This window comes from Salvia hispanica, chromosome 5, assembly GCF_029641045.1.
Source record: "Salvia hispanica isolate PSC_SH4W2 chromosome 5, Shi_PSC_v1, whole genome shotgun sequence".
Lineage (NCBI taxonomy): Eukaryota > Viridiplantae > Streptophyta > Magnoliopsida > Lamiales > Lamiaceae > Salvia > Salvia hispanica.
Window position 1 is genome coordinate 13,061,188 of NC_142696.1, and position 27,453 is coordinate 13,088,640.

The following is a 27,453-nucleotide window of genomic DNA, read 5'->3' on the forward strand; positions in this document are numbered from 1 at the left end:
TTCCATAGACCATCAGGTAGGAATCCTCTATAATGGATTTAATGAAAAAATATGTGCTATGCTTGATTCAGGGGCAAATGGAGGATTTCTAAGAATGACAGGAGAGGATGCCATGGCGGTGATCGAGGAGTTCGCCACCAACAGTCGGGGGTGGTCGAAAGAAAGGCATGCCACGAGAAGAGTAGCAACCATAGAAGAGACCGAAGAAAGTTCTTTTGCTAAGGAGTTAGCAGAACTTAGAGTCAGGATTGATCAAATGGACATCTCGAGGAAGGAAGATCCAATTCCGGCAACTTCCATAGTGGCGGTCAAGGCACCCGAAACTGCCATATCAACTGTGGAAGAAATCAACTACGTGCAAGGAGGCGGTCCCAGAAACTACAATAACAATTATCGACCTAATCAGGGGGGCGGTAATTTCAATAATTATAATGGGAACCGTCCGCACCCAAATCTTTCTTATTCTAACAATAATTACTTGCAACCCCCTGCAGGATTTAATGTTAGCAAAGGAGGAGTGGTTGAGCCGATGAAGAAGGAAGACAAGTATGAACAAGGAATCACGAAGATTTTGGAGGTAATTACGCAAGATAGGAAGATTAATGACACCAAGATCGGAGTGGTCGAAGCAAGGATAAACAACCTCGAGCAAGGAATGAACACAATCTCGGCAGCTGTAACCAATATTACCACTCAAATGGAGCAAATTCAGAAGAAGTTAGATGAGGATAGAGCAAAGGCAGCAGCAAGAGTGGATGATATTAACAAGAAGTGGGTGGCAAAACAGAAATCTGGGGACTGCCCAGTTGCCGGCGGACCGCCGAACACCCCGCAGCGGCCCGCCACTGAGACGGCAGAGTCAACCACGCAGGACTGCCCAGTCGCCGGCGGACCGCCGCACACCCCGCAGCGGCCCGCCACTGAGAAGGCAGAATCGTCCACTAAGCAGGAGCTTGTGTGGCACAACGGGATTGTACTCCCTTTTCAGCCAAAGAGGAAGTTCAAGCTTGAAGAGCAGTTCAAGCAATTCCTTAACATGTTTTGCAAAGTCCATACTAACATTCCACTTGTTGAATCATTGCAGGAGATACCAAAGTATGCGAAGCTACTAAGGGAGGCGGTAATGAGGAAAAAAAAGCCGACCAAAGCCGACCTTAAGCTACCGCATCATTGCAGCGAGATCATCCAAAAGGAAAGGGCAGTGAAGCAAAGAGATCCGGGCCAGTTCATCATTAGGTGCCGAATTGGAGAAGGGAAGGTTGACAAAGCACTGTGCGACTTAGGATCGTCCATCAATCTCATGCCACTGAAGTACTACGAAAAGCTCAACATCGGGCCACTCAAATCTTCAGATGTAACACTCAGGTTGGCCGATAACTCGTCCATCAAGACTGTAGGTATGATTGAGGATGTCTTAGTTAAAGTTGATGATTTTATTTTTCCTGCCGACTTTATTGTGCTTGACATGAAAGTAGACAAGAACGTCCCTCTAATCTTAGGGAGAGATTTTCTTGCCACTTTCAAAGCTTTGATTGATGTAGGTCGTGGCGAGATCACAATCAGTGATAATCATGGTCAATCCACCTATAAGATCGAGAGCGAGATGCTAAAGTTTGAGGAGGCAAAGCGGGCAAAAATGGAACAACAGTGCAGAGCAGTCATGGCTACCGACTTGACCAAGTCCAAAGATCCCTTTGAAGCGGAGGATCCTTCTACCTCCACTATCTACATTGTCAAAGAGGTAAGACACTCTTCTAAAAAGGGTGATGCTAATTCTTCTACATCTGCTCCACAGAAGAAGAAATAGAAGAGAAAGAAAACACCCAAAGAGGACCCCGAGATATACGTCATCAAAACGAAAGAGGGGAAGTACAAGTGGTGGAAGAAGCTAGGGACCAAATTGCTCCCTATGCCAATTTTCAACACTCGAGTTATTGATCCGCCCAACTAGTGGGCCACTAGCTCGACTTTAACAAAAGCGCTTATTGGGAGGCAACCCAATTTTCTTTTACTTTTTTTATTTTCTCGTTTTGTTTTATGTTCTGTTAAAAAAAAAAAATAAAAAAATAAAAAAATTGGTGGCGGTCGCCGCACTTAAAGCACGGCGGTCGCCACACATGTGTTAACATGTGCAGGAAGGATCGGGCCTAGGGCAGGCTTAGGGCGGGCCAGAGTAACCGCTGCACGGGCCGCAGCGGCCCGCCAGGATTGCTGTTTACGAAGGCCCGTGTGGCAGCCCGCCACGAGAGGCACGGCGGTCGCCACACGCAGTCCAGAGACGGGATTTCCACCATAAAAGGTATGTTTTCCATTCCTTTTCACATTCCTTCTCAAATTCCTTCCTTGCACACAACCCCCACCTATACAAATCACCAAATTCACACACCCACACTATCATTCTCTCAATTCTCTCAAAGTCTAGAGCTCTTCTTCTACAAATTCTCTCCACAAAAAGGTATGAATCCTAACTCAATTTCTGGGTTTTTCTTTACTTCTTCCATGAATTGTGCTTTATTTTGGGTGAATTGTTCGGTAGAATCTCTTAATTCATGATGGGGGATGATTATGTGTATGAATTTTTGAATTCTATGGTTTAAAATTTGCTTGGTTGGTGATTATTAAGTTGTGAATGATGATTCTCTCTTGGTTTTTAGAGTTTAAAAGTAGCAATCATGTTCATAGCATTGTGAGGCTATTATTACTTCCATGAATTGCAATATTTGTGATTTTGTAGAAATTGTTGGTTTTTATGGATATTTGGTTGATATGTCTCTGCATGGGGGATGAATTCACGTTGGGGGATGATTTTTTGTGTCCTAATTTGGTTGTTTTTGCTTAAAATGTTATTATGCTAAAAATTAGGATGCTATTTTACCCAAGCTTGCATATAAGTTCTTATCTCTTGATTTTTACTTGGTTGAATGCAAGTTTGGGGGAACTTTTGATCTCCTACTTGTTGATGCTCTTTTAAGAGTGTAATTTCTTTTGTAGGATAATGGGATCAAAAGGGAAACCGGAGAATGCAAAGAACTTTGGCATTAGCCTTGCCACGGAAGAGCAAAAGGCTATGTGGAAGAAAGTGTCGGCCTGAGAAACGGCACCTTCTAGATATCCCCACGATTTCCCTCTCCAAACTTTGGGGATCATGGAGGATTTTTGGAAGTTGTGCGACGTGGGTGATGGGAATGGCCTCGTCTACATGTTCCAAAGGAAGTGGCCATCGTTTCGAAAGTATACTCTCGAGTTCCTCAGCTCGCTAAAAGTTACTAAGGATCGCCGCCAAAATTTTCCACTTAGCATCGATTTCCGCCTAGGGAACCGTTGGCACTCGCTCACCATGGAAGAGCTTAGTGAGATCTTCCATTGCTTCGACCCCAACCCCGAAGAGGACAATGAATATGAATTTTCCGAGGTTTGGGGGGCGATGACAAATGAGCAAGAGCATGCAGCGGGCTATGCCAAGTCTTCTTCAATTCGCAACCCCGTCTTGAGGTTCTGACCTCTCCGTGGCGACCGCCGCAAGCTCTGCGGCGGTCTGCCACCTGAACGCTGGAAAGCATCTTTGACGTGCGGCGACCGCCGAACAGCTGCGGCGGACCGCCACCTGGGCACAATTTTCCAGCGCGATTTTTCGAAATTCTTCGAATTTTCGCCCCGCTCAACCTCTACGCGAAATTTTTCAGGGTACGTTTTTTTTTCAGTAGTATACTCACGTCCCTACCGACTCTACAAACTTATTTTACACTTTGTTGTAAATAAGTTTGGGGGATGAAGTGGTGGACCGTGAGTTTAGGGTTTTCTTTTTGTTGTTAGTTTGTTTTTGCTTTAATTTTCCAAAAACCCGTAGGAGATTTTTGTGTTCTAAAAATGTTTTCTTGAATCCATGTCATGAACATAACATGAAGAACTTAGAAACACGCATGCTTAGGGACACATTAGACCGAGTTGCCAATGATATTATATTCCATCTATGGCTTAACGTTTTGATATGATGGTTGGGTGAAAAGGTGCATAATTAGTGAATTGCTTGTTCGCCTTGAATCGTGCTTTTACCTTGTGAGATTTGAGCCTTAAATTCTTTCTTGTGTGATTTATCTGTATGCATGTATATGTTTCTAGAACTTGCTCCTAGTCTGCCTAAGTTTACATAGTGTTTAAGTTGATTTAGGAGGATGTTAGGCCGTCTTTTCTTAGCTACTTTTATATCCAAAATTTTCGACCCTCTCAAATTTTTCCTTTGGAGCCAATTTTGAGCCTTTAAGCCTTTTCTTTGGAAGCCAAAATAAATGGGGGGACAATTCCTTGGGTTAGTATAGTTTTTGTTATCTTCTTTTGTAAAGGAATTGGAGAGATAAGGAGGAAAGTATAAAAAGTAGTGTGCTTAATATTAAGAAAGTACAAGTTGTGAAATTGAGAAAAATTCCAAATATGTGCTTGTTTTTAAGAAAAAAAGAAGAAAAAAAAAAAGAAAAAAAAATGTGTGAAAGGTTGTGAAAAGAAAATAAAATCAAAGGATTGAAAGTAAATTGAAGAAGAAAAATAAAGTGTTAGAAGTGCCTTAAGGTTTAGAAAAGTGGAGTCATCTTAACTCTACTTGGGATATTTTTATATTTGAGTCACTTTTTAGCCAAATATTCCTCACCTACCAAAGAGCCTACGTTACAACAGAAAAGAAAGACCTTTCGGACTTTTGATGCTTAATCACATTGAGTAGAGGAGAGATTAGACTTTGAGCAAGCCTATGGTAAACTTTGCATGATGCATGATTTGAGTGATTTACACTTTACCTTTATACACTTTGAGAGTGAGAGAAAGAACACTTCCCATCTTTGGAAGTTTGCCACATGTGAGTGCTTGAATTCAAGGTGTTCCACGAGTTAGTAATGAAAGTGCACTATTAAGCCTTGCTTGATTTGATTGTGTTAATCCATGCTTAATCTATTCTTTCATCTTTTGAGGCAATTATGACGTCTAGTCCTTGTGCATTCTGTGCGTCTATTCTTGTGTCTTTAGTGTTTTGTTCGAGGACAAACAAAAATGTAAGTTTGGGGGAGTTGATACGCCCGGATTTTGCACTGTTTTAAGGCCATTATTTGGTCCGTTTTTGTTATCAAAATCACTCTACATGTCCATTATTTGCATATTCTATACATTTTGGTATTTTGACGTGTTTTGTGAGAAATGTGCATATTTGAGCCGAAAAGGGGAGTAAAAACGCATAGTCTGGAAATCTGGAGTCAGACGGCGACCAGCGACCGCCGGCGCCCGGCGGTCAGAGCTATGTGGCGGCCCGCCTCGGAAATTTACGCTAGGAGAAGAGTCTCGCCCGGCGACCGCCGGAGGACATGTGGCGGTCCGCCACCGAAGGGTCAGAGTCTCTGGACTCCAACGCGGCGACCGCCGGCCAAGGTGCGGCGGCCCGCCGGAGAAAGGCGGCGAATCCGACCAGCCCTAGATTTGCTCCAAGATTTACCAAATTTTGAAGATCTTTTCCTTCTATGATGAGGAATAATCTTCCCCTATAAATAGGACCTCAAGCTTCATCAAAAAGGGAGTTTCACACAACAAGAACACATTCATAGAGAAAGAGAGTGACTACTTGCAACATTCATAGAGATCAAAAGCTAGAGTACTTCAATTGTGCAAGGAGTTGGAGAAGGATTTCAAGAACATCAAGAACGACAAGGATTCAACCTACGGGTTTTATTTGCTTTAGTTTTATGTTCAAATTGTTTTCCCTTCAATCTATGTTTTAAGTTTATTCAGTCATGTGTAACTAAACTCATAGGATTCTAGGGATGTGTTAGTAGCAACTTTGGTTATACAATTCCGTTTTCTATTTAATATCCGTTTTGTTTTTACTTTGTTTCTTCCCTAAGTTAATCATGATGCTTCATAATTGAGTGACACAATTATGTATGATTCAATACAACTTGCTTCATAACTGTGACAGAGTTCTAGCGAGTTAGATCCACTTAGTAGATACTACAGTTAGCTTCCTTTAAAACGGCACTGTTAATTGAGAGTGAGGACTTTTCAAGGGTCTTAGGAGCTTTTTGGAGTTACGTGTTAGGATTGACAACCCTAATGTTAGTAATCAACGTTTGTATCGCATGAGCATAAGCTAGGTGACTCGTCCTTTCAAAGTATTAACTGTGCTAGGGTATTGTAGTTTGGAATTTGTATTACCATAAAAGTGAAAGCACATCCCTGGAATTCCCCTTATCTCTATACTTTTCTCTCCGTGATTTGCTTGCATTTAGTTGTTTACTGTTTTTAATATTTACTGTTTTCAAAAGTTTCCAAAAATTCTTGTTTCTCCAGATAGTAATTGAGTTCTAGTAGAAGATAGACACTTTGTGTACATCTTCCCCGTGTTCGATACCCGGTACTAACCTTTTGCTATAATATACCTACTCTGTATACTTGCAGGTATTTATAGTACAAATAAAAAGTGCATCATCAAGATAGAACATATTCGTATGTAAACTCTTGTGTACATTATCTTCGTGTATTCAATGTGAGTTCCAGGGTTCAATGCTTAGAGACACCCGGGGTATTCGAATATTTGGAATATGTAATGTACTAATATGGAATTCAATCGTTATGATATTTCATTTATGCAAAAGTTTGAATGTTTGAGATGACTTGTTTTAGTTAATCAAGGATTGCACTAAAATAAGGGAGGATTGTTAGATATTTTAGTGTAATTGGATTAACTTGAATGTTTGATCAGTATTGTTATAATGATACATCATTTAAGTATGGAGGTGCGGAGTGCACGCTTATTTGAATTCATTATGATGTTAGGGGCGAAGCCCCTAAATAGATGAACGAGGGTCCGGAGGCAACGCCCCCGGGTAGCGGGGTCCAAGGGGCAGAGCCCCTGGCTGGGTCAGCTTGCAAATTTTTTATTTCCAACGAAATTGCTTTATAAGAAATTCATCTGAATATGTAATTTCTTTAAATCAAAGGACTAATTTGCAATTTCAAAAACTTTGAAAATCAGTTAAATTCGGTTAAGAATTTAAAAGATACAACTTTTCGAAATTAACAGCTACAACTCTTCATCTTTATTAAGAACTGATCAGTTCTTTGGTTCGAATTACTCTCAAATATACATATGATATTTCTGTATTCTCTGAATTTTATCCGATCAAATAGTTTGGTTGAACCACCGAAATTGATTTGATCTGAAAGTGATTTATCACAACTTTCAGATAGATTATCCGTTTTTCTGTTCTGTATATTGAATCTCCATAACAGTTGCTGCATCAGCAGAATCACCATTTCAATTAAGGAAATCCTATCATGGTTCTGAAACAAAGGTTTGAAGAATTAGATAGCACACTAGGAAGCTAGTTGAGCAGTGTATCCACGGAATTTTGTAAGTACTGAACCAGAAACACATGTGGTCAATGATGCTATGGTTATGCTTTTAGCCTTCTACAAGTAACAAGTTCTAGTGTTCTACTCCATTGAAACCCATGATTTCTATTGAACTTCCATTCAAGAGAAATTGCTGTCAATTATTGCGTGCAGGAGGATGTCTATAATGCATCATTTTGATATGTAATTCATGGTCTCCCTCTTTGCTTGATATTCTTGATTCAATTTTTCTTGAAATCATTATGATCACTACAATGTTTTATATAGTGTCTTTGATCTTCATTACATTAAATTGATTTCAATTTGTTAGTGGCCTGCCTCTTTGATATGATGCACATAAAGAATTAAAGGTGTCTGCTAATATCCAAAAACCAAAATAGGCACCTTATTTATGGACAGTGAAAGAAAGAGAGCTAGTGCTATATACCGGCCCCTGTCCCTTTAAAAACAATTTTTTAGAACTTCTTTGCATGATCCTTTAGATAGAGCATTTGAAATAGTATTATTTAGTTAATGGAGATGTAATCGTTTTCTGGAAGCCTGAAATCCATAGAAAGATTTTCTTTCGATTCTACGTTGCTTGCATGTAGTAACTCAGTTTGTGCAACTTGCTAAACTGCTGTGATTGCCGAGTTCAATTACTCTAAATCCATGTGCTTACTTTGAAATTTTGAACTGCTATTTAGTCTTCGATTTGGACCTAAAGTGATTAATTCCCGGTTGAGCTGTGGGTCGTTTCCATTTAACCCAGCCTATTTCTTGTTCCTGAAATCATTATACTCTTGAAATTCTGATAGATATAGTAATATTAATATGCATATAAAGAAATGAGAATTTAACAATCCGCATGAGATGCTTAGTATTGGTCAGTCAATAGTCAATAGAACAATCAACTGTTGTCACTTGGCAGTAGCTTTAATAGTCACTCTCTTCATCGTGACAAATACCATGCTTGTTAATTAATAGGTTTATGTACAGACAGGATGAATTGGATTCTGTCCCTCTATTTGTTTAAAGATATCTCTTCAGTTTACACTGGAAACTACTTAATCATTTCAGGTCCTTTTGTAATTACTTTCTCAAGATATTTAAATGTGTATGTTCTCAGATGATGGTGGTCAACAGTCAATAATCAACTGGAAGGGATTATTCAGCATATATTCATACACACAACACAATATTTTAATGTAGACACCGATGTTGTTATAAACTGATTGATAAGTTCTTTGTATCCTACAACCGGAGACTTTGTCAGCAAGATTGATGCAAATCCAAACCTGTAAGTTTGATGAAGGAACGATACATGAAATTGCTGGATTTGGTATCAATACTTGATGTACCAACATTTGTCTTTGTGATTGTATTTTTTCCTTAGGAATGGGTTTGCTTGGGAAAGAGTTACTTGAAAATATATATTCCTTTTAAATACATTATTTCTGCTAACAATATTTAGCAAATTGTCGGGTAACTGAGAGAAGATTGACTATGTTAATTTCTAAGACATGCTTGTACACAATTTTTGCTAATCATGGGAAACTTTCTTTTTGATGTTATTTTCTTTGTGATATACATCATGATTATCAATCACTAAGTTGATCCGACATCCCATATCTTCTCTATTCAGAATCAAACTCTCTGTAACTTTTTACGTGGCGCCCTGTCATTTTGGTCGCATTTTTCCCAGTATCCAGTTTTCTAGTTAAAGGAGATACCATAATGAGAACATTATTCTCCAGTATACAAATAGTAACTCCCTATAGGGTGAGCCAAGATAGAATGTAGGCTGATCCACAATATACTTTGATAGACTGTAAAATTTTGAGTTTATTTGATCATGTAATCCTTTAAATGCTCAATATACTGTGCGTTGTCAATCAATGTATCACTATGACATTGACCCTATATTTGGTTAAATGGTAAAAGCTCTTATCACTATGACATTGGCCCTATATTATGAGTAATTCTTGGATATTATCTCCCCATGACATTGCTCATTTCTTTCTATTGACAGTTATGGGCTTGTCTGTATCTCTACTACATTGGTTTTTGTGATTGCCTCACTTGGGAATTGTGCCGCCTACTTAATGAATAGCAAAGGCAGCCCAAATATCACTTGGACATTTGATGTCAACTACGTAAATGTGGCAGCAGGCTCCATTTATGGATATGCGCTCATAGTTCCGCTGGGATACTACTTTTTTGCTTCAGTACTTGGGTGCAAGTGTCAGCTTCGTACGTCTTTGGTGCTTCTTCATTTTCATCTTGACTTCTGTAAGTATCTGTTATTACCATTCACCTCCAATTTTTGGTACAAGTTCTAACAATTGCTTATTTCCCTGTTTTTTTCCAGGAGAGTTTTAAATTCATATTTGCTGTTTTGAGCTGATATTATAGAGATTTAATTGGTAATTCAGAGTGTGTATTTATTATAACCATAAAATTGCAAACTTGTAATTACTCTAGTAATTTTTTTACAGGATATACCTCTTTTCTCATTCTTTTCTTCACTGTTGGAATGCCTTTTGAGCCTCACTCGTTGATGAAGCATTCAAAATTTAATGAATTATATTAAGCAAGTATTGAATGAGAACATCATGAAAATGACAGTTATATGCTTCTAAATACGTATTACATGATAGAAGCTTGTGCTATTGTATTGGCCGCATTTTGGTTTTCGTCAACTGTCTCCCCATGGTTGTTTTCTTCTACATACAATATCTTATGCTTGTTTTTCATTTCCTGTCTGTCCAGATTCTGTTGCTGATTCCCTTGAATTTCTTCGGTGGATTGTCATATTGATTACTGGTGCTGCATCAGCTAGCTTTGTGAGTTTGAACCTCAAGAATTATGTACAAACCACTGATAGTCTGATACTAAGATTGTGGTTGTCTCAGCATTCGTGCTACAAATGGGATTGTCATTCTTCATCAAGATATGGTTTTTCCCCGAACTTGATACTTATGTTTGATTCTTGTAAGCAGTGGTGTCATGTATATATTCTCAAATGCTATAAATTTGGTTTCTATTTATCTCTCTTGCATATATTAGTAGTTGTTATTTTGGACAGCTCTATATCTATGCTAATTCAACTCCCTAAAGCATCTCTTTAGTCATTTACTAACCCTCTTCTTTTGGGGTGTGTGGATTATGGATATTCACTGTAAGCCTTTTCACGTTTGAACCTTTCCCTTAAAAACATTGAACTAAAGTTTTGAGCATTTGAATCTCCAAAATATACTACTATCCCCCTTCGAGTATGGTGAGGAAGGGGGTTAGTTCTATTTTTGTTCTAGGATGCATTAGCCATTCCATCTTAATACTGGACTTTATTTAGCTTCCCAGTTTGGGAAAAACGCATGAGGATCATGCGTCTTCCGTTAATGAAACGCATGATTCTCATGCGTTTTACTGAAAAACGCATAAGGATTATGCGTTTTTTAATTTTTAAATATTTTTATTGAAAGACGCATGACCCTCATGCGTCTTTCCCTAAGAAGCATAAGGGACATGCGTCTTCGATTTGAATTAAACCCCAAGCGCAGAAGGCAGAACGCAGAACACCCAGCGTGAAAAAAAGGCAGCGGCGATTTCCGGCCAATAGCAGCGATTTCCGGCGACTTCTTCCAATTTTCGGTTCTATTTCGGTAAGTTTTCTTTAATCCTTCAACATTCCTCACTTATTCGTTGGTAATAGGCTTTTTTGTTTTGGTTTTAGGTGATTTTGTAAATTAGGATTTTTGATGAAATTGTTCAATTAGTCCGATGATTTGTTGTTTTGTTAATTGTAACGGGTTGTTGATGATATGCAAGCAATTGATTCTATATGTTTGTGAAATTTATCCAATTATTGAAGTTGTGAAATTAATCGAATTAGTGAAGAAAGATTGTTGAATCTTGAGATTTTTGTTAAGTCTTTTGTCTCCAATTTATGGACCAAATTCAGAAATTAATGTGAGGAATTCACCTTACATTGGATTGTTAAATTGGGTGGATTCTTAATTTATTTTTGGGATAGGCCCCTAACCATCCTTTTCAGTATTTGACGTTGATTGATATCCCTGACACACTTTATTTGCATGGTATTTTGGCTTAATAAAATTAGTATATGGCCTAAAATGCATTATTAGCCATCTTGATATTAATTGATCATTTGGAGGCATTATCAGCCTGCTGCAACAAGGCTTAATTAGCAAATGATTTGTTTGTAATTATTGTTTTGTGAATATCTTGTAGTAGAGGTGCCCACGGTTCAGGAACCGGCGGTTACGGTTTTAAAAATTGTTGAATCGGAACCGAATCACGAGGATGTTTCGCGGTTCCGGTTCCGGTTACAAAACCGCTGGTTTTGGTTTCGGTTCCGAACCGGCGATTTTCCGGTGTTTTTTCACGGTTCCGAACGAGCGGTTTTTTTGCGATTCCAGCTTGATTTCACGATTTTCCGGCAGTTTTTCGCGGTTCCGGTTTGGAACTGCTTGGAACCGGCGGTTCCGGTACGGTTTCGGTTCGAAAGTTTTGAACCTAAACAGAACAACAGTTCAAAAATCGACGGTTTCGGTTTGGAACCGTAACCGACGGTTACGATTTCGGTTTTAACTGCCGGTTCGGTAAACCTTGGGCAGGTCTATCTTGTAGGATTAGATGCAAAGACTAGATAATGTCTCCATGATATTTGAATAACGTGTTGATTCATATATATTCTCATTGCACCACATATCATTGCTACGAAACGCACGAATTCAATATAATGGAGCCTCTCGCCCGAGGTGGATCAGAACAAATACCCAAAGTGTGGAAGTTGAACTATTTTACCACCCCAATACAAACTCACAAATATTTGCATGATTTCTGCATAAGAAAATATAACAAATACAAAAATTAGGGACAATTTTTTTCCTATAAACCCTAATTTAATAAATCAGGGAAAACGAACCTAATCTAACAATATCATACAATAATTAAGAGTAAGAGATAAACTTACCTAAATATAACGACAAAATGGAAGGAATCGCCGGCAAAATGGAAGAAATCGCCGGAAATTGGCTCTAAATCGCGCTGCCTCTTTTTTTCTCTCTCATCTTTTGCGCAGAATGGTATTTTGCCTCTGTCTCTCGTGTTTATGTTCAAAATAGAGACGCATGTCCCTTGTCGTCTTACGGAAATAAAAAATATTTAAAAATTTAAAAACGCATATTCTTATGCGTTTTTAATATGCGTTTTTAAATTTTTAAATATTATTATTGAAAGACGCATTTCATTAACGGAAGACGCATGATCCTCATGCATTTCTCCCAAACTGGGAAGCTAAAAAAAACGCAGTATTAAGATGGAATGGGCAATGTATCCTAGAACAAAAATAGAATTAACCCGTGAGGAAGGGCACAAATTTTAAGTGGAGATGGATTTTACACTACACATTCGGTGTTGATCAAAATATAAAGAATTGGTTCTCGAATGGATACACAATTTATGGAAATGGTAACACGATTACACTGATCGTCAATGGATGGAGCAATACATTGTTATTAGGTGTTATTCTGTGATTCATTTGAATAACTTAACTTCATATGCAGCTCACTTACTAAAATTGAACCAGCAATTTCCATTCAGGCTAACATGCCAAATGCAATTATTCAGCAAATATCACTTCATAAAAAAACATAATCGCATATGTAGTTCTGGCAAATCATAATAAGTTTATAGGCTCAAGTACCATGCAAAATTAATAGGGCCAAATCAAATGAAAGTAGAAAAGTCATGGAGTGATCTTGTTCAACACAGAATCCCCAGCCACACTGCTTATCTAATCTCCGAAGCTTAAGCCTCAACAAACTTCTGAAGATTCTCCAGCCACGCAACGTACTCCCTGCTGTCCTTGTTAATCATGTACTCGTGCAAAAAATTTGTCGTGCTCGGCTTGATTCCTCTGATTTCAAGAAACTTGTGGAAGGATTTCTGCAGATTCTCATCCAAATCCCTGAAAAATCAACCACCGTGACATCAGACATTGCAATGAAGTACAACAACCAAAAAAGCATAGCATCCAATATATACATATTGAGTTGTAGTAAAACTCACCCAAAATCAGGTCCTTCATAGGCTACTTGATCCTCGGAGGTGTTGGGATCCTTGATGCTCAGGCTATCAATGGCAATCTCATCAGCATAAGCAGTGCAAGTAAACTCTAAGCTCGGCCCATTTTGCTTGGAGACTCTGACAACCAATGGGATACAAGACTGACTTCCCTGCTCATCTTCTTGCTCTTCATCGTCATCTTTCTCATTCTCATCTTCCCCACTGATGTCAGGCATGTGGACTTCGACAGTAATGCTTTCTCCGTTGTAGTCTCGGAGCAGTGTTATGGTCTGCTGTCCAGGAAGGTCTTCAATTTTAAAGGGGAAGCCTTCAGGAACCTCCACCTATCAAAATCATATTGAAGTAACAGATAATTTAAGCACATAAGTTTCAGTAATATACAATGTTCTTCAAAATCAAATTAACAGGTAAATATCAAAATCAAATTGAAGTAACAGATAATTTAAGCTCATAAGTTTCAGTAATACACAATGTTCTTCAAGATTAAATTAACAGGTAAAATAACTGAAGATTATAGATAGCAAGAATGGTAGGGTTTATTTGCCCAAAATCGGAAAGAATAGTAGCAATGATCTGATAATTCAACTATTATAGCAACTAAGCAGGTTTATTTTATCAAAATACAAAGGGAAACTAGAGAAATTAAACCTAAATTGGGGGATTGAAACAAGCAACAGCTGAACAAACTCAAACTCAACGATTTTTGTAACATTTGAGTATAATTGAAGTCAAATAAATCAGATTCATCATCGATTTAAAAGAGATTATCAATTATTCCTGTGAATTTAAGCTAAACGAAACAATAGAAAGGGAAAATGAAAGAGTTGAAACCTCGTCTTCTTCCTGGCTCTCGAGAGCACAATCAATCTCGGATTTGATAACTCGGACGAGCGACTCATCCGATTTAGGCTTGGTGGAGTAGTGATGGGCTGCCGAAGGAAATACCCTAGGGAGGAAATTGCGGGAGGGTTGGATGACGGCGGCACAACAGGGGCAGGCTGCGCCGTGGTAGTGGTGGTGGTGAAGGTACCTCTGACTTGCGGCGGAAGCCCTGATTGCCAGAGGTACAACTCGCGAAGCTGCTCTGCGAATAACGTTGTTTAGGGCCATTTTTCGTAGAGAGAGTGAGAGAGAGAAAGAGAGAGGGGATGGATGGATTTGTGGAGTGACGGAAGGAGCTCTTTATCGAGGGTTTTAGGGTTTAAGGATTTTGTTGGGATTTGTTTTTATAATCTTTTTAGGGCCGGTAAAAAGGGATTATCATTTTTTATTATTTTTTTAATTGAAAAATTATTACTAACTCTAGAAATATTTGTTTTCTTTAGAAAATGAATCCACAACCCCATCTTAAAATTTTCATTTCTATATAATTTATGAGTCCCATATTATTTTTACTTCATCATCTTTTAATAACAGACAACATTGGCAATTTGTCATCTCTTTAATATTTCTTCTGTTATTCTAAGTCCCACTATTTAAATTCTTCAATTAAATATTGCAACTAATTAACAAACAATTTATTAAAAATACTTAATTAAAAATATCAAAAATTGAAAATAGCTTAAATAAAAAAAATACATAATTAAAATCCAAAAAAATTACTCGTTGGCCGTTGTGGAAGTTGCTATGTCAGCGCAAACGGCAAGTCATCATAGAAGGGAGTCCCATTCGAGCCCTGAAAAAGGTGAAATTCTTTATACTACTGTGACATCCCTGACTCAAAATATGTGATTAGAGTATAGTTTTTTTTAAATTGTATTATTGCTATTTTCATAATAAACATATTAATTGGTCTTATAGAGGTAATAGTTAATTAATGATGAGAAGCCAATGTTCTTGGTACGTAAGCTCAATGTATGTTATGTAGTAGTATCTCTTTTTTTTTAGCCTAAAAGAAAATAAAGCTAAATCAAAGGTATGCATATAAATATGTTTAGTACATTTACATGGATGAAGAATGTTATTACCAAATAATGGACAGTTGAAAAGTAAATTATAATAATACTAGTAGTAGTATATATTTACATTGTCAATTAAAGATAATATATTTAGTATATTTATCCATATAGTAGATGTATATACACATGTACATTTTTAAGGTGTACAACACACAAGAATTGAAGAGTCATGTACTAGCTTTCAATATTAACTTTTTTCCATTTCTTTTATAAATGGTTTCAATTATATATGTACACTTGGTAAAAAGTCGACGTAAGAGGAATAGGATATACATAGTTGGTTGTATTGGGGTATGAGAATTTATTATTTTCCGAATAGAGGTAAGGAGTCTGGAGCTATAATAAAGAAAAGAAAATGAGGCGGTGAGAGTGCTTAGATGTCTGATTCATATAAAAATATAGGAATTGTGTTGGAATGGATGAAATGAATAATTTGAAAAGAAAATTCACGTTATCATAGTAAGGAGTATGAATTGTAGAGAAGAGAAGCAGAATTAGAAGTCTGACGGAATTATTTCTTTTGATCAGGTGGGTGAAAATCACACTTTTCTTTTATGTGGGTTGCGATTATTTTTCTATATGTATGATTGAAGTGATTTATTGGTTATATAGTGGATTATATGGTGCGTACTAAGTGATGCACTTTTTATTAGCACTAAATAAACCTGCAAGTATACAGAGTATATATAGTATAGCTAAAGGTTAGTACCGGATAACGAACACGGGGAAGACGAACACAAAGTGTCTATCCTCTACTAAGACTCAAATACTATCTGGAAAAACAATTGGGTTTTGAAAACTTTTGAAAAACTAAAAACAATAGAAAGCATAGATCAACTAAAAGCGAATAAAACACGAAGAAAGACGATAGAGATAAGGGAATCTCAGGGATGTGTGTTCACAGTTATGGTTATACAAAATTCCAACTACAATACCCTAGCACAGTTTATACTTTGAAAGGACGAGTCACCTAGCTTATGCTCATGCGATACAAATGTTGATTACAAGATCAGGATTGTCAATCCTAACACGTAACTCCAAAAAGCTCCTAAGACCCTTGAAAAGTCCTCACTCTCAATTAACAGTGTCGTTTTAAGGGAAGCTAACTGTAGTGTCTACTAAGTGAATCTAACTCGCTAGAACTCTGTCACAGTTATGAAGCAAGTTATATTAAATCATACACGATTGTGTCACTCAATCATGTAACATCAAAACTACTTAGGGAAGAAACAAAGTAAAAACAAAACGAATATTAAATAGAAAAAGGAATTTGTATAACCAAAGTCGTTACTAACACATCCCTAGAATCCTATGAGTTTAGTTACATATAATTGAATAAGCTAAAAACATAGATTGAAGGGAAGACAATTTGAACATAAAACTAAAGCAAATAAAACCGGTGGGTTGAATCCTTGTCGTTCTTGATGTTCTTGAAATCCTTCTCCAACTCCTTGCACCAATGAAGTACTCTAGGTCTTGATCTCTATGAAGTATTTTGCAAGTAGAAGTTCTCTCTTTTTAATGAAGTTTGAGGTCATATTTATAGGGGAAAGCCACTCCTTGTTGTAAAAGAAAAAGATCTCCAAAATATGGTAAATCTGGGCGCAAATCTAGGGCTTCTCGAATTCGCCGCCTTTCTCCGGCGGGCCGCCGCATCTTGGCCGGCGGTCGCCGCGTTGGAGTCCAGAGAGTTTGTTCCCTCGGCGGCGGACCGCCGCACGTCTTCCGGCGGTCGCCGGACAAGACTTCTCTTCCAAACACATTTTTCTGAGGCGGACCGCTGCATTGATCTGCCCGCCGGGCGCGGCGGTCGCCGGTCGCTGTCTGACTCCAGATTTCCAAACTTGGCGTTTTGGCTCCCTTTTTCGGCTCAATTATGCGCATTTCTCACAAAACACGTCAAAATACCAAAATAGACAAAATATGCAAATAATGGACGTGTAGAGTGACTTTGACATTAAAAACGGACCAAATAATGGCCTTAAAACAGTGCAAAATCCGAGCGTATTACTAAGTTGGTGAGGTGTTATTTGATATTGATGGTAGAATATGATAGAGATACTCTATTTATAGAGTTGCATATGGTATTGAAAGTGCATGAATCATATAATTAAAGAGGATCTTTGACGGTCTTGAACTGGATCTGAAATTATAGAGGGACCTACGGGTCAAATACAGAGGGACCTTCGGGTCAAATACAGAGGGACCTATGAGTCCAATTACAGAGAGACTTTCGGGTCAAATACAGAGGGACCTATGAGTCCAATTACAGAGAGACCTTCGGGTCATAGAGGAATCCCGGGCAGATACTAGGCTTGATTTGTCACATAATAATAAATGGAATAGAGAGGCATACACATATGAATGGAAAGAGTGAATATCGGATTATATGATGTATAGATGATATGATTATGTGTTGTCTGATATTAATGGTGGAATATGATATGGGTATGTGGTTGGTGTAACAAACATGCTTTATATATATGATATTGAAATTATATGAGTCATATGATTAAAGAGTATTTGTGATGGTCTTGTCCTAGATATGAAAATACAGAGGGACCTACGGGTCAAAAACAGAGGGACCTTCGGGTCATATATAGAGGGACCTATGAGTCCAATTACAGAGGGACCTTCGGGTCATAGAGGAATTCCGGGCAGATACCAGGCTTGATCCGTCACAGAATAATAAAAAGGAACATGGAGCATATGCATATGAATATGAAATTGATTATTTATATGTTGTGTATTGATTTTGATGATATGTGTTGATTTAAAAGAATGCGATTGATGTTTGTGTAATGTGAAATTAAAGGCAAATATTTATATACGCTGAATGGTGGCTCATATACACCACTAATATTTTACGGATAAAATATCAATGATGTTTTGGTTGACATGATTTATACAAATTCCACACATTATCAGGTTGGCGGCCAACACAGTTTGGCAATATTTTCCTTACACATAGATAAATGTGTAATATATGGAGTGGTGAGAGTACAACTACAATTCAAAATGTTTTAAAATATGTACCAATAATATTGGTTGAGTGTTGAACTCATCTGATATGTGCATTCTACGTATTTCGATACGTGGGTTAATTAATTTTAAAATTTTAGATTTATTTATCAAAAGAATATAAGTCAGAGGGTTGGGGTGAGACAACTACGTTTTAGGCAAAGACGCATGACGATTATGCGTCTCTCAATAAAGAGACGCATGACCCTTATGTGTTTTCGGCAAAGACGCATGACAATCATGCGTCTCCTAATAAAAAATTTAAAGTGATCAACTTTCTATTTTGGGTTGTCCCACCACAAGTGATCAATTTCCTTTTTTTAATAAAAGACAAAACTTTAACTCTCTCTTACTTTTTTTCTCTTTCTTACTTTATTCTCTCTTTATCTCTCTTACTCTTTCCTCTCTCATACTTTATTATCTCCACTTTAACTCAACGTATATCATTTTCTTAAATCCCATGCCCAGAAGAAATCCGTCACTTGTGATGAGACGGAGGGAGTATAAAAAAGCATAACTCTAATCCGTCTTACTTTAAAACGCATGACCCTCATCATGTGTTTCATTAACTGACAACACATGAGAATCATGCGTCACAAACTGGGAAGCTAAAAAAATGGAGTATTAAGATGGAAGGGCTAATGTGTCCTAGAACACAAAAAGAATTAACCCTCTCATCTCCCTCTCTCCATCTATTTCTTCTATCATTCTACTGATTCTCCATTTTATGCAAAGGACGATATATGTGTTGGAGATCCGATGCTCAGGGTCAAGGCGGAGCTCCGTGGGGTCGAAGGTGAGTTGCGCAGGATCTCGAAACTCCACTCCGGCAGTGCTCATCGGTCGACCCCACTCGACCCCACCTGGGTTCGTCATTGTTTCACGCAGAGAATGAGATTAATAATTTAATTCTTCATTTTTCTTAACAGTAATAAAAGACTCCACTCGTATTTATAATATGAATAGTAAAAAAAGATCTGCTACAAACTTAAAGCAAATCAAATTTTAAACAGTATAATAACAACTAAATAATACTCCCTCCATCCCACAGTGGAAATCTTATTTGATTTGGGCAAGAGTTTAATAGAAGTCTTATTTGATTTGGAGTTTTGAGAAATGTAATGAAAAGTGGGTTGAATAAGTTGGTTGAATGTGGGTCCACTTATATATAGTACTCCCTCTGTCCCTGAAAATTTGTCACCTATTTCCTTTTTCGTCCGTCCCTAAAAATTTGTCACCTTTCACTTTTACCATTTTTTGTAGTGAACCCCATATTCCACTAACTCATTCTCACTCACATTTTATTATAAAACTAATATATAAAAGTAGAACTCACGTGACACTAACTTTTTCAACCCAATTTCTATTACATTTCTTAAAACCCGTATCGGGTCAAATGATGACAAATTATGGGGGACAGAGGGAGTAGTTTTATAATAAAATGTGAGTAAAATAATTTAGTGGAATATGAGGCCTACTTATTTCACTCACATTTTAGAACTCTTATTGTAAAATGACGGAAATGACAAGTAGGACTTTTATTGTGGGACGGAGGGAATAATACATAAATAAGCTAAATAATTACACGGAGAGATTATCAGCCCACTTTCGGAATAAAGTAAAAGTCTAAGTCTCTATTAACTCCCCACGGTTGAAAATCGTCTTGCCCTCAAGGTGGAAGTCAGAAAAATAAGCCTATCACTGTAGTATCTTTTGTTTGTTGTTTTTGGTTTGAATTATGAGCATCTTTTGTTTGTATATTCTTTTGCATGGTTAGAGCTAAGAAAATACAGTGTATATGATTATGGTGCTTGTCCAACAATATTAGAATATATGGACAAGAGATGGGTGTGGATGTGTCACATATATGGAGTATATTTTAATTTAACAGAAGTTGATAGTTTTGTTCATATGAAACGTCGTCCGCTCTTGTATATTACAAGTATACTGAGTGTCATTGTGATTTTCTAAGACAAGATGAAGTTTACTTCTTTGCTCAAATTGACAAAATCAAATCAGCAGTAGTTACAAAATGCTGTTTATTTACAGAACAAATCTCATGTTTATTGTCTTGCATTTCTTATTCCGGATGACTGCAAATAGTAATCTTGATGCATGTCTTGAAGCAGCTTCTGTAAAGCATTCTGCTCGATTTCGTTGTGGCAGGAAGTTTGGTTTACAGATGCATCTGCAGAAAATTGAGTTGGCGCGAAAGGGTCAAGGCTACGAGCCGATGCCATTTGCATTTCAATCATCTCTATCTCTTCCTTGAGCACGGCTACCTGCATCAGGGAGCTAAACTCAAAAAATGCGTGTTAGGGGGTGCTCGAGCCCCTTGGCTAGCTCCACCACCAAGGCAAACACATGTTGAGAGAGGGGAGGGCTTTAGCCCCTAATGAATTTATTTTAAAATTTTTCCTTGTATAAAGTTTTATAATTTATTCATAGTTTATACATATAATCATATTAAAGCCATTATTAGAAATATAAATCACATAAAAAATTATTTTCAAACAATAATGCTCATTTCTACGTCCGCCCCTGTCTGCCACTGCCTTCAGGTTAGCAACTCTTAAGAGGTAAATCACTTAATTTTAATGAGAATGGATGAGACGGGGATGTAACAGAACCTGCTACTGGAGGGCGAAAATATGGGCAACGCAGCCATAGACGGGGTCCTGCACACGTGCAAGGGCCTCGTAGCAGATCATGGCAGCAGCGTCGCCCCTGCTGTGCAGAGGGAGGCGCAGCAACATCTTTGAGACGTTGCTTGCGCCAAAGACCCTGTGCACGGCTGAGAAGTGGGATGCAGCTTGCTCGTAGCTGAAATAAGGCGTGAACGTGCAGTCCGGGGTGCACCGTCTTCTCAAGAATTTGCAAGCTCCACATGAGGAACTAGCTCCTGTCATTGTCCTAAATGCTTTTGAACTCAGATGCTAATAGTAGGACTTTGTGTGATATGTTTAGTGTAGTGTGTGATAACAAAGTTTAGATCTTTAATTGCTTTATAAAGTATTGTTTCTTAAAGAGAGTTGGGAGTTGCCTTTCTTTGGGGCTGAAGGGGTATTATTCCTTTGCCTTAGTGGAAAAACAAAAACATTCATTTAGGTCTGCTTTATGGCCAACAGTTTCATTCCTAAATTTGGTGGACTTTCCTTGTTTGTGCATTTCAAAATTCAAAGAACTTTAATCATGAAGGATAAAGATTGATTAATGGTAAGTTGGTTCTAAAATATTGGAGAAAATTAGTATTAGTAGCCTGTATTATCATGTCATAATGGCAAGTTGCCAACAAGAATGGCCTGTTCTTTTTTAGCTTTATATTGCAATGATCATTTATTTGGCCATTGTGTGAGGAAAAAACAGGTGACCAAATGTTTACGGAGTACTCCCTCCGTTTCTTCATAGTTGAGTCATTTTACCGTTTCAGGAAGTTTCTTCATAGTTGAGTCGTTTCCTTATATGGTAATTTTTTCCTCTTTCTTACTTTACTCTCTCTTACTTTATTCTCTCTACTTTATTCACTTTATACTTTATTCTCTCTACCTTTTCCTCTCTCTTACTTTTTTATCTATTTATTTAACACACCCAACATTCATTTCTAAAACTCCGTGCTGAAAAGTTCCGCCTCAACTATGAAGAAACAGAGGGAGTACTATTTTATTTGCGAAGAAGTACTACTTTTCTCTTTAATCTCGCACAAAGTTTGGTTTCAGTTATCACATTGAAATTAATGTTGTATTTTAACTAGTATAAATTTTGATTTTGATTTTCACCAAAAGTACATTGTTAGTACAATTTATTAGAGCACAATTTTCGGTCGAAGTCCACTTCCTATGATCGGTCATTATTAACATACTCCCTCTGTCCGCGAATAGCAGTCCCGTTTTTCCATTTTAGTATGTCCGCATATAAGAATTCCGGTTCACTTTTACTATAAATGGTAATAGGGTCTCACCTTCCACTAACTCATTCCACTCACATTTTATTTAAAACTAATATATATATAAGTGAGACATCTATTCCACTAACTTTATCCATCCACTTTTCTTTACATTTCTTAAAATCCGTACCGCCCTTAAATAGAACTCTTAATGGCAGACGGAGGGAGTATATGTTAGGGCATGATTGACAGAGTACTAAATTACATATGTCAATATTTAATAAATTTACTATTAGAAACAATTCCATATTTAGATATATCTTTTACATGTGTTAATATACTCCCTCCGTCCACGATTAAGAGTCTCATTTCTAAAGGGTGCGGATTTTAAGAAATGTTAAGAAAAGTGGGTGGAAGAAAGTTAGTGGAATAGGGGTCTCACCTGTATATATTAGTTTTAAATGATATGTGATGAGTCTCGTTCTAGGCCTTGGTTACTGGTCAGTATAACGTGTTTTATTGGATAATATCTGCAAAATAGTTGCTAAAGTGTGCAGTTTGAGGTACTAAATCAGGAGGAAAGGATCAAAAGGAATTGGCGTGAAAAAGCAGCAAAAAGTGTGCAACTGGCCAGTATGAGCAAAAAAAGTACAAACTGACAATTATGGGCAGAAAAGGTGCAAACTGGCCAGGATGGATGCTACAGAACTGGACACAAGAAGGAAGGACTTGCTTGGAACAATCAGCTACTAAAGAGGGGCAAAGTTGTCATTTCGCATGAAGGGCAACCCTAGAAATTAGGGCAAACCACCCTATAAATAGGAGCTGAACATGAAAAGACTTATCACTTTATCATTTTTTTTACATCACTTATCACTTTGAGAACACTTTGTGGGAGAATAGCTCCATTAGCTCTAAGTTCCACTCTCTAAATCCAGCAGCCTGCCATGAAGATTCCGGCCACCAGCCGGCGGGGAGTCATCATGCCTGAATCATTCCAGCCGTCGTAGTCCAGTTCCAGTTTCAGAAGAAGCCATCAGCCATTTACATGCTTTCTTTTAATGTTTTCTTAGTTTAAGAACTTGTTTTACTTGCATTTGTCTCGGATTTCAGTAGTTAATCTGTTTGAAGCATCTTATGGTTTGAATGTTTGAATGAAGTTAAGTTTTTATGGTTTTATTTGAGTTTCAGCTTTGTTATTGCTTTAAATCTCTCTAGTTAGCTAGATCTGATAGTTTTATGTTGTTTAAGTGCTTGAATCTGCCTAGCTTAGTTAGATCTAGTCTTTCCTCAAGTGTTTACAAGTTTTAATCGGTTTAAGTTTCACAAAAATGCATGGAATTCGTTTCTGCTTGTGTCTGTCACCCTGTCCTGTTGACCAGTATGCGTAAATTTCAGTTTTTCTTGCTTTCGTTCTTGATTTCAAGTTAAATATTGCATTTACGAATTTTTGAGCTTGAGCATTCATCAATGGAGTTTGTTAGATCTGGTTAGTTTAGCTTGGTGAAGAAGAAAATGTCACAATCAAAGATATGTTGCTTTTGTACTTGCACTTTTTTCAGCTTTTCTACAAACCCAGCAGTCAGTCTGCCAGCATGTCCTTTGATTCCCTTTACCTTTTGTCTAGCCATTTTTAGTAAGTTTCATCTAGTAGCTTCTCATATGCATAACTAGGTGTCCAACTTTCACATTCACGTACACATCCAATAGCATTAAGCATTTAGTTACCTACTGGTCAGTATAGGTAGAGTCTCATTTTAATTTTACGCCTAGGTAGAACTCAACCCCAAAAGCGTGGTAGCTAACCAACCCTTCCAAAATGTCTTTGCAATTTCACTTCGCCTACATCCATCTCTGTGGGATCGACCCTTACTCCACTATACTAGCTAGTAGAAGTGGGTTGAGGTATTTTTGTTGACAAGAGGTTTTAGGCACAGACCCAACGACACAGCTAGGTCTAGGCACCCTCCTGGCCAGTTGACATGCACACTCAGAGTCGTCGCCCTAATATAAAACCTCGTCTTGTCAAATGGTGCTGTTGCCGGGGATGGATGGCGTATCATGTGCTTTTGTTAAGAATTTTGGTGTAAATATTGTAGATAAATTTTTCTTTATTTTTTGTGTTCCGCAGTTAAAAGACACCGAGTCCAACTGGCCAAAGGAAGAAGGGGTAAATCCAGTCACCACTCATTCAGAATTAACCACTGCCTTGCGTGCTGACTTGGATGCAAGCGGTGAGGAGGATCGCGGCACAACCATCAAGAGTGAATCAGAATCAATATCTGCAGTTGAAGAGGAGAAAGCTACCATGGCTGACGACCAGGAAGATGATCCTGAGATAGGCTCGTTGTACGCCCACTTGGATGGCGAACCACCAAAAGCAATCGTCATGACCCTAGGACAAGAAGCAGTCTACGTGAAGCCCAATGTTATAGCCATCCTGCCTATGTTCTTGGGGAGGAGTTGTGACAACCCATACGAGTTCTTACATGAATTCTGCAAGATCTGCAAGGTGCAGAAGCGGCCAGTAGGGTCGAATGAAGATGATTACAGGCTGAAGGCTCTTCCCTTTACCCTTAAAGGGGAGGCGGATACTTGGTTCATGAGGCTGCCACCAAATTCTATCAGAAGCTGGTCTGACTTCAAGATGATGTTTTTGGATCAGTTCTTCTCAGCGGCCAAGACAAGGGCAATCAGGGAGGAAATCCGAGGAACTACACAAGGTTATGATGAGAACCTGAATCAGTACTGGTCAAGATACATGGGTCTGTTGGAGGCATGCCCAAACCACCACATGTTGGAAGTAGAAATTTACTCGATTTTCTATGAGGGGATGAATAAGGAGAGCAAGGACTTAGTGAACTCATCGAGTGGAGGAAGTTTTTCCAAACTACGAGTTAGAAAGGCCAAGAGAATTATGCAAAGACTTCTCTACGCGAAAGGGCCTATGACGATCCACGTGCTCCCCTGCCCAAGAGAGGTACGGCGAATGCTGCAGCAGTGGGAAATGATGATCAGTTGGAGAGTCGGATTGACAAGCTCGAGAAGGCACTTTTGTCCGCAATTGAGAAGAATAAACTGCAAACTTCTCCAATCAAGGCCACCACAGTAACTGCCCAAGAAGATCACGATCTAAATACGACTGGGCTTTGGAATTCAAATAGGAGCTGGAATCCTAGAAGGTAGGAGGACACATCTTGGAGAGAACACCCGAACATTAGATGGGGAGAGGGCTACTCTAACCAGCCTAACGCACCTCAGAATGCCTACGATGGACCCCCAGTCCAAGATACACAACCAAACTTTTCAGGAAGAAACCAACATAGCCCACACCCGTCAAATCCATATCAAAATGTCACCTATGTGCCACCTTATCAGATGGCATACCAGAACTACCAATATCATTCACTCCAACATTACCAAAATCACCCAGGCCCTAACCCTATCCAGCATCAGTACCCCAACCAATTCGGCCAGTACCCCTCTCATCAAAATCAGCCAAACTATGCCTACCACCCACACCCTAATACCCAGTATAACCCCCACCATAAGCAGGACCCCTACCATTTCCCACACCAAAGCACATCAGGAAAATCTATGGAAGAGATGATGGGAGAGTTGCTTGCTTACCAACAAAACATGAGGAGTGATTTTCAGTCGAATAATGAAGTGATGCAATACATGCAAAATACCCAGAAAGAGTATAAGGCAGATATGGACATGCTGAATAAGCAATTGTCCCAACTGACCAGTTTGATTAATGAGATTTATGGGAATTCGGGAAGGCTCTCAGCCACGGTGCACATACCTGACAAGGGTAATGTGAGCAAGGCGACATTATGGTTGGGAACATCCTACAAGGAGCCTGAATGGAAGGAGTCATTGGGGGAATCAAGCAAGACGAAGGATAAGGGGAACATACTGACCAAGAGGAGTGGTCCTGATGAAACTGAACCAGTTGTTGAACCTCAAATTATCAAGGCCCCAAAGGAGAGTTCAAGGGAAACCACTGAAGAACCTGAAGAAGGGGTGAGGAAGGTGGATGAAGATGCTGCCAAGATGGCTGAGGGTCCGGACCTCGCATCTGAGGAAGTAGGAGATAAGAGCCCAGCAGAGCCGATAAGAGAACCAGAGGAGGAACCCGCCAAGCCAGTAGAGAAGGCGGAATCTGAGAAAGTAGTGGAGACGGAACCCAAGGTTCCAACTGACCAGTTTGAGGCAGAAGTGTCAACCGTGATAAAGCCGAAAGTTGTGAAGAGAAAGTTGGTGCTAAAGGATGACTTGAAGGAGGAAAGGCAAAAGCCGATGCGTGTATCAAAAAGATGTCTCGAGCATGGGATGGCAAAGAAGACAGGGGCAACCACCGCATCTAAGCCAATGGAGATTTCGAGCGATGAAGATCAGGAGGATCCTACAAAACCTGGGGAGAATCCCGACTTGACTACTGCCCAGAAGGAAAGCCACCCAATTACAGAATCAGAATCGCCTACCGCTACTAGCCAGGAAGAAGGGATTCCTACAAAACCTGGGGAGAACCTATCCGAAGGGCCAAAAGAGGAGGTGGTCGTTGAAGCCCGGGAGCGCCAGTCTACTGCCCAGGAAGAGATACCAGCACCAGAAACCGACGTACATGAAAAGCAAGACAAAGAGGAAAGGTACAACCAAGGGGCAGCAAAGCAAAAGGAGACCAAGAATCTCAGGGTGGTCTTAACGACCATTATCATCAGGAAGCTGGAACGATGGCCAAAACTGATCAGGAGCAAGGACCCCTCTAACCATCGTCTGCGGCCCATGGAAAAGAGGAAAATCATGGGGACTTTCAAGAATCATAAGAAAAAGAGAGTGACACCCCTGATGATGTACCAACAAAGGAACCCACTGGAAGAAGGAACTAAAGAAGAAGAGGATGAATCCCAGGCCTCCGAAGAGAACAGCTGTGCACACTCCGATGATGTACCACCTGAAACACCCAGCACAATATCTACACAATGCTCCACCCCGAGGAGAAGCCTGAGGAAACAACGATCACACCCCCATACTGACCAGTTAGTTTTTCTTTAATTTTTTTTCATAATTTTTAGTTTTCTTTTATATGTGTGTCAGTTTTAT

The 27,453-nt window shown here is 38.7% G+C and overlaps 2 protein-coding genes and 2 pseudogenes across 2 annotated transcripts; 2 read left to right on the top strand and 2 right to left on the bottom strand.

Moving 5' to 3' along the window:
• Nucleotides 1–8,372: 8,372 nt before the first annotated feature.
• On the top strand, nucleotides 8,373–10,357 carry LOC148926312 (uncharacterized; annotated as a pseudogene).
• A 2,611-nt stretch (nucleotides 10,358–12,968) lies between these two features.
• LOC148926313 (uncharacterized protein At2g39795, mitochondrial-like) lies at nucleotides 12,969–14,675 on the bottom strand. The gene is made up of 3 exons (XM_089058293.1): nucleotides 14,314–14,675; nucleotides 13,465–13,805; nucleotides 12,969–13,363 (listed from the first exon to the last, which is right to left on the bottom strand). Exons 1-3 carry the CDS (start codon nucleotides 14,590–14,592, stop codon nucleotides 13,204–13,206), a joined length of 780 nt encoding a protein of 259 aa, XP_088914419.1. The 5' UTR covers nucleotides 14,593–14,675; the 3' UTR covers nucleotides 12,969–13,203.
• A 5,849-nt stretch (nucleotides 14,676–20,524) lies between these two features.
• On the bottom strand, nucleotides 20,525–21,370 carry LOC148926314 (LOB domain-containing protein 33 pseudogene; annotated as a pseudogene).
• Nucleotides 21,371–24,373: 3,003 nt separating this feature from the next.
• On the top strand, nucleotides 24,374–25,456 carry LOC148926315 (uncharacterized). Its single transcript, XM_089059073.1, has one exon. It carries the CDS (start codon nucleotides 24,374–24,376, stop codon nucleotides 25,454–25,456), a length of 1,083 nt encoding a protein of 360 aa, XP_088915199.1.
• Nucleotides 25,457–27,453: the final 1,997 nt, after the last annotated feature.